General features: G+C 44.5%; 1 protein-coding gene across 1 annotated transcript in view; it reads left to right on the top strand.

The window, feature by feature from the left end:
• Positions 1 to 12,500, top strand: part of crim1 (cysteine rich transmembrane BMP regulator 1 (chordin-like)) — a gene marked incomplete at its 3' end in the record, with an annotated part of 308,756 nt that overhangs the window by 248,902 nt on the left and 47,354 nt on the right. Inside the window, exon 8 of the mRNA XM_080751169.1 lies at positions 2,774 to 2,899. Coding sequence (XP_080607295.1) covers positions 2,774 to 2,899 — 126 coding nt within the window. The remainder of the gene's footprint in view (positions 1 to 2,773; positions 2,900 to 12,500) is intronic.

Below are 12,500 nucleotides of genomic sequence, written 5' to 3'. Positions count from 1 at the left end.
CACACATACGCACACTATCTAGAAACGCATAACACACATTGAGTCAGACTTTATATGCAGACCCACATTGCATTTGTATTGCGATAAAAAAAGGACGTGATCATGTGAATATTGAATTATTTGCAGCGCAGATCAATCAGGAAACATCTCTTTGTACATGACGTCCCTGCCTCAGTGCTTCAGGTAAACATTCTGTTTGAAGACGCTGAGATGGCTGAATTAAAATGGAAAAATGATGGCTGTCTAGTGCAGCGTTATGTCACGCGCTCGCACACACGCGTGTACCAATCACGCAAATAACCTCTCTGAATTCAATTAAACCCCAAAAAGCAGAACTTTGAACATTCATTGGATTATTATCTGTGGGTCTGGGGTTTTCTAAATAACCCCCCCCCCCCCCCCGCCCCACACACACACCGTATTTGATGTTACAGTCACTCAATCCCGCCCCTCTCCTCCCAGCCCCTCCCTTATCTTTCTCCACCTAGGGGGGCGGAGCAGAGGGGATTGGGGGTCCAGCAGTGGCCAGTATGTTTGTACTCGCTGATTATGGCCGGTAACCCCGAACCGCAGAGAGCGTCCGTAAGCAAAATAGGTTGTTGTTGTTATCTATTGGTTTGCATTTTGAACATTTTTGATATTTCTCCACAACCGCAACTCCGCTTCGTATGTGTGTATTATTTCTTGTTTTTTTTTTCCCCGTGAATGTGGAACGACGCGCACACGCGTGGTGTAAGATCTGTGCACGACCGATCAAAAGGACAGTCCGCAATAAGGCTTCCAATACGGGGTACAGTAGTCCTGATGGCCCGGTCAGGTTAGCGGCGGCTGCAGCGGCTACTCAAGAGTCCAAACGTTCGGTGCACAAATCAGCCACAGGTTTGAAGTTAATTTACATTCAAGCCTAAAATAAATCCTAAAACTACACTCCGAAACTACACTACACGAAAAAAATATTCAGACATTTACTGCGGCCCGTCTGTGTCAGCCATACTGGTTTTGTTTTTCCCCTGGCTGTCTTGTGGGCGGTCCCATAGACGGTTTGTTGGTTGTTGTTTTCTTCTTCGTGTGCTTTATTTCGGGAGGCTCAACACCACATTCTCCCAAGTATCCCCCCAAGTATTGCACGTGACCGTTGGCAGCCAATAGCATTCGAGATGGTACCATTTCTACCAATGAATGTGGATTTCTACAACGATGGCAGCGCCATACAAGGGCCAAAAAAACATTAACTAACTAGAAATACTGTTCCTTCGAAACAGTGTGGGCTCGATTCCAACCCAACAAATAGGATACTTTAAGGTACTGTAAGGTACAGTACCTTACAGTATTGTACTGTACCTTACTATACTGTACTGCACCTTACTGTACTGTACTGTACTGTACTGTACTGTACTGTACTGTACTGTACTGTAACTTACTGTACTTTACTGTACTCTACTGTACTGTACTTTACTGTATTCTACTGTAACTTACTGTACTTTACTGTACTCTACTGTACCTTACTGTACTGTACTCTACTGTACCTTACTGTACTGTACTGTACCTTACTGTACTATACTATACTGTACTCTACTGTACCGTACTGTACCTTACTGTACTGTACTCTACTGTACCTTACTATACTGTACTTTACTGTACTCTACTGTACTTTACTGTACTCCACTGTACCTTACTGTACTTTATTCTACTTTACTGTACTTTATTGTACTTTACTGTACTCTACTGTACCTTACTGTACTGTATTGTACTTTACTGTACCTTACTGTACTGTACTCTACTGTACCTTTCTGTACTGTACCTTTCTGTACCTTACTGTACTTTACTGTACTCTACTGAACCTTACTGTACTTTTACTGTACTCTACTGAACCTTACTGTACTGTACATATTCTATGTGTTCTAGATCTACATTTTTGATTCTGTGTTTGGGAACCAGCAACTGTCAAATGGACTCCAACTGTAGTGGAGTATATTGAGTGCATATACTGTAGGCTAACAATCCCAGATCACATCTGTCCTCCACTATGTCTATAACCAAGGCGTTCTTCTATGTGGCCACTCCAGACTGAGGAGTGGAGCATGGCTTTTATTGTGTTTGTGGATCTGACTTGGAAATGCATTGGTTTTGATATCTCCCTGACAACCAACAACAACCACTAATATGGCTGACTGTCCCTGCGGGCTCTAGGATATATGGCTATGGGATTTACATCCCATCGCCCGGACTTGATTCTTGATCACAGCTGTGTAATCAGTAGAGTGGAGAGGGACATTTATTTATAGTTTTAACTATAACTATAGTTTTATACATCACACAGCTTAGACATTTGGATCAAATCAGAGAGCAGACCTGTGTGAACGCAATGATATAGATAGCATATCTGAAGTGTGAACACTGCAGCCACAGCGCCTTAACATAAACATGGGTCTATTATCCTTCTCTCCACTCTGTCCCCACTCACTAAACCCATTGGAAATGCATTGGGTGCTTAAAGTTAAACATTTTTATTTTTTTATATTTATACTACAAAACATTTCAAAACCAAAAGTACAAGCACACGTGTCCTCAGTAAGCTGAACACATAAAAATTTGAATGGTGTTGAAAGGTGTAAGCGTTTAAGAGATGAAGCGCGCCAAAGTTTTGAGGAGATACACATATAGCTATAAATAAATAAATAATGAAGATAACATACGTGTGCTCGCCTTCCAGGCGAGCCCACAATAATGCTCTCTCTTTGTATGTGTGTGTGTGTGTGTGTGTGCGTTCCAGAGCCCACCTACATCACGATGGCGCCCCCCAGCTGCCCCGAGGAGAACTGCGTCCTGCACGAGATGGACTGTCGCTACGGTTACCACACCAACCAGCGGGGATGTCGGACCTGCCGCTGCCGCACACGTCAGTACACACACACGCACGCACACACACATACACACGCGCGCGCAGGCCATGCACATGCATGCGTGCGCGCGCACACACACACACACACACACACACACACACACACACACACATTCTAACTGTAAAACAACGGTTCCCGACTGCTTTATCGACGGCAAACGCTCTCCGTCTTCTACTGTGGCTGAAATATTACGGTTTTATATATTTCTGTGCGTCAAATAAGAACTGTGTTCCACAAATAAACAAACGATCCCGGCAGTTTGACGTCACATGGATATGAAGAATCAACTGACGGCGAGAAAATGCTAATGTTAATGCCACCGAATTAGTTACATTTTCCGCCAGAAACAGACTGTATCAAATATTAGTGACTACAGACTACAGTAAATGATACAGAGCCACTTCCCCGACGATATCGCAGAGACAGTTTGTTTGTCTTTAGACAACAATGCTTATACAAGACCTTTTTAACACCTCCGCCGCCAAACCCGGCCACAGCCGTGTTAGCTGGTTACCATGGTAACCAGGCAAACGGTTGCCGCGGCGGCCACTGGTGACGACAAAAACTTAAATTCCCATGATGCAACACGGCCGCTCACTGACAACGACGGCGGCATGGCTCCATTGACATCCATGTATCTGGGATCCATTCACTGCACTGTTTTTCCTCCTATGTGTTTCCATTGCTCATTTTGTCAAAAACAACTCCATGTACTTTCGGCTGCAGCTCATTCACGCTCGCTCGAATTTGGATGATTTCTTCTTGGCGTTACAGACGACACGTGCGGCAGCCATGTGGCGGCGGCGGTTGCGCGCACAATGGACACGCACGCGCGCACAGATCGATCGAAAAACAGTTAAATAAAACGTTTTATGGTGGCAGGCAAAAGATGACCCAATGTTATTCTCCATAGAGAAAAACGTCCCCCGACTCATTGGATGAACGAGTGAAGTCAGGACTTCGGTATTCTATACCAGTGGTTTTCAACCTTTTCAGGCCGTGACCCCCAAAATAATCATCCTATTTGAACTGGGGACCCCCCACAATGACGAGCACTAAGAGGCATTACATGTTGTATGACACGGTTCTATCTGCTACATGTTAACAATGTGGTGAGGCGTTGTGAGCATGTAGATCTGCTATTTTCACAATTTCTGCCTCTAATATTTGACAGTTTGGCCAACGTTTATTTTTTTGTCATTTTAGAGACAAGGTTTTACTGAGGTTAGGGTTAGGTTAGGGTTAGGTTAGGTACCGTCGGACTAATGGGATGTCGGAACAACGCTACGCATTTAACAGTAGTGTCTTAAGCTGGGTTCAAACCTGAAGCTATTTCTTCTATTCTAGTCACTTCTATATCCTCACTTTGGTCGTGCAGGTCCGCGTTGTTAAGAAAATCATGTCTGGTTGGAATCAAGGCGAAATACCTGGAAAAAAGGGAGTCCCAACTCCAAACACCAAAATCATGTCCGTGTCTCCGGACAACATCAACGCTGATTGGCTGTCAGGACGCGATGGGTGGAGTGGGGGGGGAGCGAAGGTCGCTTCAGTTGGATTCTCCCAGGGACATGCTGGGCCCCTGATTCAGCCCGAAAAAGAGTTGGAGAGGCCCTCATTGCGCGCTATAGAGAGAGAGATCTCTCATATAGTGCTGCTGCTACTCAAAGATTTGCCATTTCAGATCATGACAAGTGACAAGCCAGTGGGCCAATTACATTAGTTATATTTCGTTGTTGTTGGGTGGAAACCTTGTCCAAAACCGTTTGTTTTGTATTTATCTTTTTAAAAATGATTTAAACTAGTGAAAACAGCCGATCTACAAGCACACAACGCCTCGCACCGCGAGGCGTTGTGTGCTTGTAGATCTGCTGTTTTCACTACTTTTGTTGCGACGGCCTTGTATGATGAAGTAGGGCTTTGCTTTGCGAAAAAAAATTACAAATTTGAAACTTGGAGATACGAGGTTTCTGCCCGACAGTGATGATTTACTTTGTTGGCCATTTGTCATTTTAGAGGTATTAAAAAGTCCTTAAATTGTCACTTTAGAAATGTGCACTATACACTTAAACTTTATTTGGGTTTATTTTACTGTTGAGTGAGGAAAACAATGTTGCACATTAAGTTAATCATCTGGGGACCCCCTAAAATAATGTGGGGACCCCCTGGGGGTCACAACCCACTGCTGATTGAGAACGGCCGCTCTATACAAGGCCCTGTAACTCACTTTAGCTGCTTGTTTTTGTTGTTTTTTATTTTGGCATGGCAACGGTATCATATCTGTAGTCTCCCCATGGGGAATGAATGCTCTCTTGGGACGTCCCAGTACATACCGGGACTCCACGCAAATAGAACCACAGCTTCTTTTTGGGATCCTGACCCATATATGGAGAGACGCGTTGTGTAACGTCGATGATAGAGTGCATGTTTTTAGTTCCCCTGTGATGCTGCTTGTTGATGCAGCTTTAAATCAGTGTGTGCGCATTTAGCTACGCCATGGCTTCTCAAAGTGGGTGCCGCCGTATTTGGAATTTGCCGATGCCACTCCAGTTTATGAGCCTACAGTACGGGTCACGTTACTTCAGTTCAACCACTTAGACCCTCTATACTTGCGTTCCTTTTCTGCCTACAATAATAGCAGATCTACAGCTCACAACATCAGGCACGTGTACGCATAGACATCAAAGGGGGCTCGAGCCCCTGCCCTTTTATCCGTCTGTAAAAAGTGCCCTCTCCAGACCATGAATGCAGTTTTTACCATGGTGGAAGAAATGCAAACGCCCCTCTTTCCATGCCATACATGAAGGCAGCATTCAAGAGAATTGCCTTGTCCAAACTTTCCTGAACTTGAATGCAGCATCTTATGTTGAAAGAATTGCCCTCTCTGTGTAGAAATCCATGCCGTTACGCCACATCTCCAGAATTGACTTGATTATGCTTAGTTCATTGTGTATCACACCGGAAATAGCCGACCTCCAAGCTCTGCATGGCATGAATGCCTAATTAATGACTCGCCAAATCTACGTCTGGGGCATTTTGAAAGGGTCAATTTTTTTCTTACTGATAGGGGTACTTTTGTGTACTGGAAAATGTCGATTTTTTTATGTGGTGTGGTGTGGAGTGGTGCAGTGTTGTGTAGTGCGGTGCTAAAGCTGCAGTCAAAAGGGGCTTAACTGTACATATATGTATTTAAGCTACTCTTATCAGTACTATTTATTCACAAACGTTACTCAGGTAAATATAACTGATTACTACTGAGCTCTGACAGCAGGCTGGAACTGTTGCCTGGCAACGATATTGTTTAGTACACTGTATTAAGGAAGTAAAGGGGAGCATTTCAGTGAGTCCATCCTGTGGTACAATCCAAGGACACGAGGACATCCCAAAAGAAATCCCTCATAATATGTGGTCGTGCTAGAAAAAAGTTTGAGAACCCCTGCAATAGATTATCAAGGCATAATATGTTTGGCTAATCATCTTGGCTGTCAAAGCAGTGATCCTTTCTGCCTATCACAATGTGGCGGTTTTGTCTGCCTCTCTCGCACGCTCTCCGACCGTGTCCACACTCCGCACTGCTCCGCACGGGTGTCTCGCATTAATGTGATTTGACATCAACGTTGACGACGAGTAATTGCAACCGTCAGGTCGCAATTACTATAAAAAGCTCCACCGGCTGTCTTGTCTGTCTGTCTGTCTGTTTGTCTGTCACGTCACGTCACGTCACGTCACGTCACGTCACGTCACACTTTTGCCGTACTATATCTCCGCCACTGTTGGCCCTATCAATGCCAAACTTTGCACACACACTCCTTGGATGGCAAATCACAACCTCCACCCCTCATTTCTCACATGGCCCTCTTCTAGCGCCACCATCAGGCAGATTTTTGCGAAACACATTTTTGGACATGCAAAGCGGTACCCACCAGTAAGACTCCCTAATCGGGAGATAAGCGACCGTTGGTCGCTTATCTCCTGTCACACTGCTGACATCAGTATGACATCACACCGTACACAAATGACCCTTATATAAGACCGGCATTATCTACCGACAGATTAGTAGCAAGATGTCAAAATCATTGAAGGTTTACCCTACTAACCAACTGTTTACCATAGCAACCATGTTTTTTACCTTAGCAACCAACTGTTTACCCTAGCAACCAACTTTTTACCACAGCAACCATGTTTTTTTTACCCTAGCAACCAACTGTTTACCCTAGCAACCAATTGTTTACCATAGCAACCATGTTTTCTTACCCTAGCAACCAACTGTTTACCCTAGCAACCAACTGTTTACCATAGCAACCCTGTTTTTTACAGGGCCTGGGATTGATGACATCAGAAATCTCCATATATGGGAATGAAAGGGATTTTTTTTCTGGAAATATGTCTGTGGGGTGCCACATTTGGAATAAAACACTTACATCACACATCTGGATATCCATACAGCCCATCTAGTTTGCCTGTGTCCATTTATGCCCATATATCTGATGACATTGGGACAATGATCTCCATATATGGGCATAAAACTTATGTTAATTAGTAAAGCCTGGGGATCTCCATATATGGGCATGAGGGGTACCCTAAAAGGGCATCATCTGGGAATAGCAAATATAGTTATCCTAGAAAGTGAAAATCTTACATCAAAGGCCATAACTACCTACCTACCACCATACTGCATTCCTCATTAAACTACCTACCAGTAAGATGCCTAAGGGAGAAAAGCAAAGGGCGAGGTTGCACCATTTCTTGGTCTTCTGGCCAGTGATGTATATCGGACCATTTAACCATATATGGAGACATCTGGTACCCAAAGATATTCACAGATATGGGCTTAATATTGATGACATAAGGGATCTCCATATATGGGCGTAAAAGGGATTTGGTTCCCCTGGCATCACAGGGATCTCCATATATGGGCATAAAATGGATTTGGTTACCCTGGCAACACAGGGATCTCCATATATGGGCATAAAAGGGATTTGGTTCCCCTGGCATCACAGGGATCTCCATATATGGGCATAAAAGGGATTTGGTTCCCCTGACATTACAGTGATGTCAGTGGCTGGTTCTACAGAGGGGATCTCCATTTATGGGCATAAAAGGGAATGTATGTATGATGATGTCAGATATCATAGACGTCATAGGACTTTCACATAACGAATAACTGAGTAAGCATGTAAACCCGTAAAATCTATATTTGGGCATGGCTGATTGATGACATCATCATGATGACACAAGCAAACACAGCTGAATTGTATAAATGATCAGTGCAGAAACCAACAGAAGTATTTGACCAAGACTCTTCATCAACAAAGGTGTGACGTTTGACGTGTGACCGACCGACCGACCGACCGACCGACCGACGGACGGACGGCCGGTGGAGGTTTTGATACCAGTAAGACTCCCTAATCGGGAGATAAGCGACCGTCCACAAATATCACCAGTAAGACTCCCTAATCGGGAAACGGTCGCTTATCTCCACAAATATCACAACCTCCACCTCTCACGTCATACGGGTAGCCATAGTTACACCTGGAATGTTGAATCTCCATATATGGAGATAACCTACGCATCACACAAAGTCTGACCTCACCAGCCCATACTTGGGCATGGACGACTTATATCTCCATATACGGAGATGGCCATATATGGAGATACGATGACATCACAGAGTCCACAGCTGATGATGTGGCGTGATGTCATACAATAAACAAACAAGCCCTATATACTGATGCGGAGATATGAGCAGGGCAAAGGTGTGAGGTGTGACGTGTGACCGACCGACCGACCGACCGACCGACCGACCGACCGACGGACGGACGGCCGGTGGAGGTTTTCATAGTAAACTGCTCCCTGACGGTCGCAACAACCTCCACCTCTCACGTCATACGGGCAGTCATAGTTACACCTGGAATGTTGAATCTCCATATATGGAGATAACCTACGCATCACACAAAGTCTGACCTCACCAGCCCATACTTGGGCATGGACGACTTATATCTCCATATACGGAGATGGCCATATATGGAGATACGATGACATCACAGAGTCCACAGCTGATGATGTGGCGTGATGTCATACAATACACAAACAAGCCCTATATAAAGGGGCAATTCTCACCAGGGAAGAGAGCATTGCCTGGAATGTTGAATCTCCATATATGGAGATAACCTACGCATCACACAAAGTCTGACCTCACCAGCCCATACTTGGGCATGGACGACTTATATCTCCATATACGGAGATGGCCATATATGGAGATACGATGACATCACAGAGTCCACAGCTGATGATGTGGCGTGATGTCATACAATAAACAAACAAGCCCTATATACTGATGCGGAGATATGAGCAGGGCAAAGGTGTGACGTGTGACGTGTGACCGACCGACCGACCGACGGACGGCCGGTGGAGGTTTTCATAGTAAACTGCTCCCTGACGGTCGCAACTAAACTGCTCCCTAACGGTCGCAATTATTTCTAAAGTCGCTTATCTCCCGATTAGGGAGTCTTACTGGTACGCATACTTTGTGATGTGTTTTATTGTCAAAATCATCACACACTACGGTGACACTGTCATTAACAAGTAAGCTTTAGTTTCAAGCATGCAAAAGGCAGGAGGAGGTATCCAGACCGCGGACCTGACGGTCCTTTGCCACAGACATGCACTCCAACACAGAGTCACAGACACACACCGTACCTCTCACATTTGGAAAACATGAATGGATTGAACGCTATAACATTTTTGAACAAGCGATTACCAGTAAGACTCCCTAATCGGGAGATAAGCGACCGTTGGTCGCTTATCTCCACAAATATCACAACCTCCACCTCTCACGTCATACGGGTAGCCATAGTTACACCTGGAATGTTGAATCTCCATATATGGAGATAACCTACGCATCACACAAAGTCTGACCTCACCAGCCCATACTTGGGCATGGACGACTTATATCTCCATATACGGAGATGGCCATATATGGAGATACGATGACATCACAGAGTCCACAGCTGATGATGTGGCGTGATGTCATACAATACACAAACAAGCCCTATATAAAGGGGCAATTCTCACCAGGGAAGAGAGCATTGCCTGGAATGTTGAATCTCCATATATGGAGATAACCTACGCATCACACAAAGTCTGACCTCACCAGCCCATACTTGGGCATGGACGACTTATATCTCCATATACGGAGATGGCCATATATGGAGATACGATGACATCACAGAGTCCACAGCTGATGATGTGGCGTGATGTCATACAATAAACAAACAAGCCCTATATACTGATGCGATACGATGACATCACAGAGTCCACAGCTGATGATGTGGCGTGATGTCATACAATAAACAAACAAGCCCTATATACTGATGCGGAGATATGAGCAGGGCAAAGGTGTGACGTGTGACCGACCGACCGACCGACCGACCGACCGACCGACGGACGGCCGGTGGAGGTTTTCATAGTAAGCTGCTCCCTGATGGTCGCAACAATCAATGCACCTTTCTGATCACAGCAATGGATGTGGTTGTGAAAGTTGGACAGGTTGATTCCAGGCAAGTCACCCTTCCTTGCGCCCCATCATGACAAAACAAAACAAACACAGTCTCTCAGGTTTGCATATTAAGGTTTAATGAGATGTAGGCTAAAGGCTAAAGCCCAAATCATATTAGTTTGGGCAACTACATCGTGCTAGGCAAGCAGTTCACTCGCGCCCACTTTATTCAGCTGTGTGTTGTGTGTCGGTGTCCTCCGACTAGTGCTGGCAGCAAGCAGGCTGCTGCCTCACTGTGACTGTGTGCCCTCCAGCCGGCAGCCGCTTCATATGTGTGTGACTTGATGTTTAGGCGGAAACAGTGCTGTATGCAAGCCGTGGTTCTGTCCTGCTGCTCACTGTGCGCTCTTGTGACGTTGTTTTAGGCATAAACAGTTGGCTCATTTTCACAGTAAAATGTTGCCCGCCCGTGTTTAGCCGCGCGCTGCCCGTCCCCGCAAATTTATAATAGTATATATTCCGCCCGTTTCCACCCGTCAAACACGGGTACCCATCGGGTACCCGCGGGCCCCGACCCGTTGCAGGACTCTGTCTGAGACACAGAACGAGTAGACAAAAAATGGTACCATATCACACTGAGCTTTAGTGGGGACCAATTATATGAAGATAGGTTGAAAATGTCCTTTAATATGATAATAAAAAGAAACCGTTTTAGACATATAAGGTTTGCTGACATCCCCAGCAGTGTTTGTCCTTTTCCTTTCAGTGGGACTGGGTTTTACTGGGTTTTAACGCTTCACAGAACAAGCAGCCTCCTAATGACATCGTTACACGGACTACACTCCGACTGGTGGCTCTCAAGAAGTAGAAAAAAAAAAAACATGAGTTACTGCAAAATGGTGCACGCAGGCACACACACAAAAAAAGAGAGAGAATTCAAGAGAATTTATTGCAGTGGTTCCCAAACGTTTTAGTTCTAGATCCAAAAGAGAGATAACATGTTTGCCCCAAACTAGTGACAATAGCAGATCTACAAGTAGATCGTTTATTTTCAAATGGCTGAGATGTAGGGCTGAAGTTGTTAAAGTAAGTTTTGTAATGATAATCAAAATCTACAAAGTAACTACCTGTAGTAACTAAACCTTTCAAATAGTGGAGTAAAAGTACGATATTTGGATCCGAGATGTAGTGTAGTAGCAGGAAAAGTATTGGTAATTCCCCAAATTATTTTAGGGGGTCCCAGATGATTAACTTAATGTGCAACATTGTTTTTTCACTCAACAGTAAACAAAGTGTATAGACTTAGTATAGAGGGTATCTTCACATTTCTAAAGTGATAATTCATGGACTTTTTTAATACCTCTAAAATTACAAATTAAACATTGGTCAAATTGTCAAATATTAGAGGCAGAAAATAGCAGATCTACATGCTCACAATGCTGCAATATTCATTGAATTTATTTAAAAAAGCATGTTTCAATTTTAAAGAAATCCGATCTGACAGATCTTTAGATATCGGTCCAAAGTTCACGTAAACACGAGGCGTTGTTAGCAGATCTGCGAGGCGTTGTTAGCATGCAGATCTGCTATTTTGCGGTCTGAAAAGGTCTGAAAAGGTTGAGAACCACTGGTCTGGACCACAGCTGGGTTTACAGGGATGGTTTCAATGTAGTCAACTCTAATGACACATGGCCTCTGTGAGCCTCTAGCCCCCCCTGTTGAGAGAGCAGGTGAACTGCACTCTGAAGACCTTGGAACAGGGCTTTCCTAAGCTCTGTTTTCAGCTCCAGTCCCAAAAGAGAAAGGTTTTATCCGGAACTCACATGTACAAACATAGATTATGAATTCTGACTTTTAAGCCCTATTAAAAAAGCAATAATAACTAGAAATACTGTTCCTACGAAACAGTGTGGGCTCGCTCGTGACTATACTCTGCAGCGTGCTAACTGTTATGTGAAGCTCAACCAATACTCCTGCTAACACCACTCCCAGATTTTATTTCCCACCAAGTGCGCCTCATTGGCTAACGGAACACGATATGCGGCGGAAATAATGACGAAACCATAGTGTTTTCACCTTTGAATTGTCTGTGGCGGAACTCA

Source organism: Nannobrachium achirus (genome assembly GCF_963921795.1).
Source record: "Nannobrachium achirus genome assembly, chromosome: 20".
Taxonomy (NCBI): Eukaryota; Metazoa; Chordata; class Actinopteri; order Myctophiformes; family Myctophidae; genus Nannobrachium; species Nannobrachium achirus.
The sequence above is the reverse complement of the archived record's forward strand: the minus strand, read 5'-3'. Positions and strand labels throughout refer to the sequence as shown.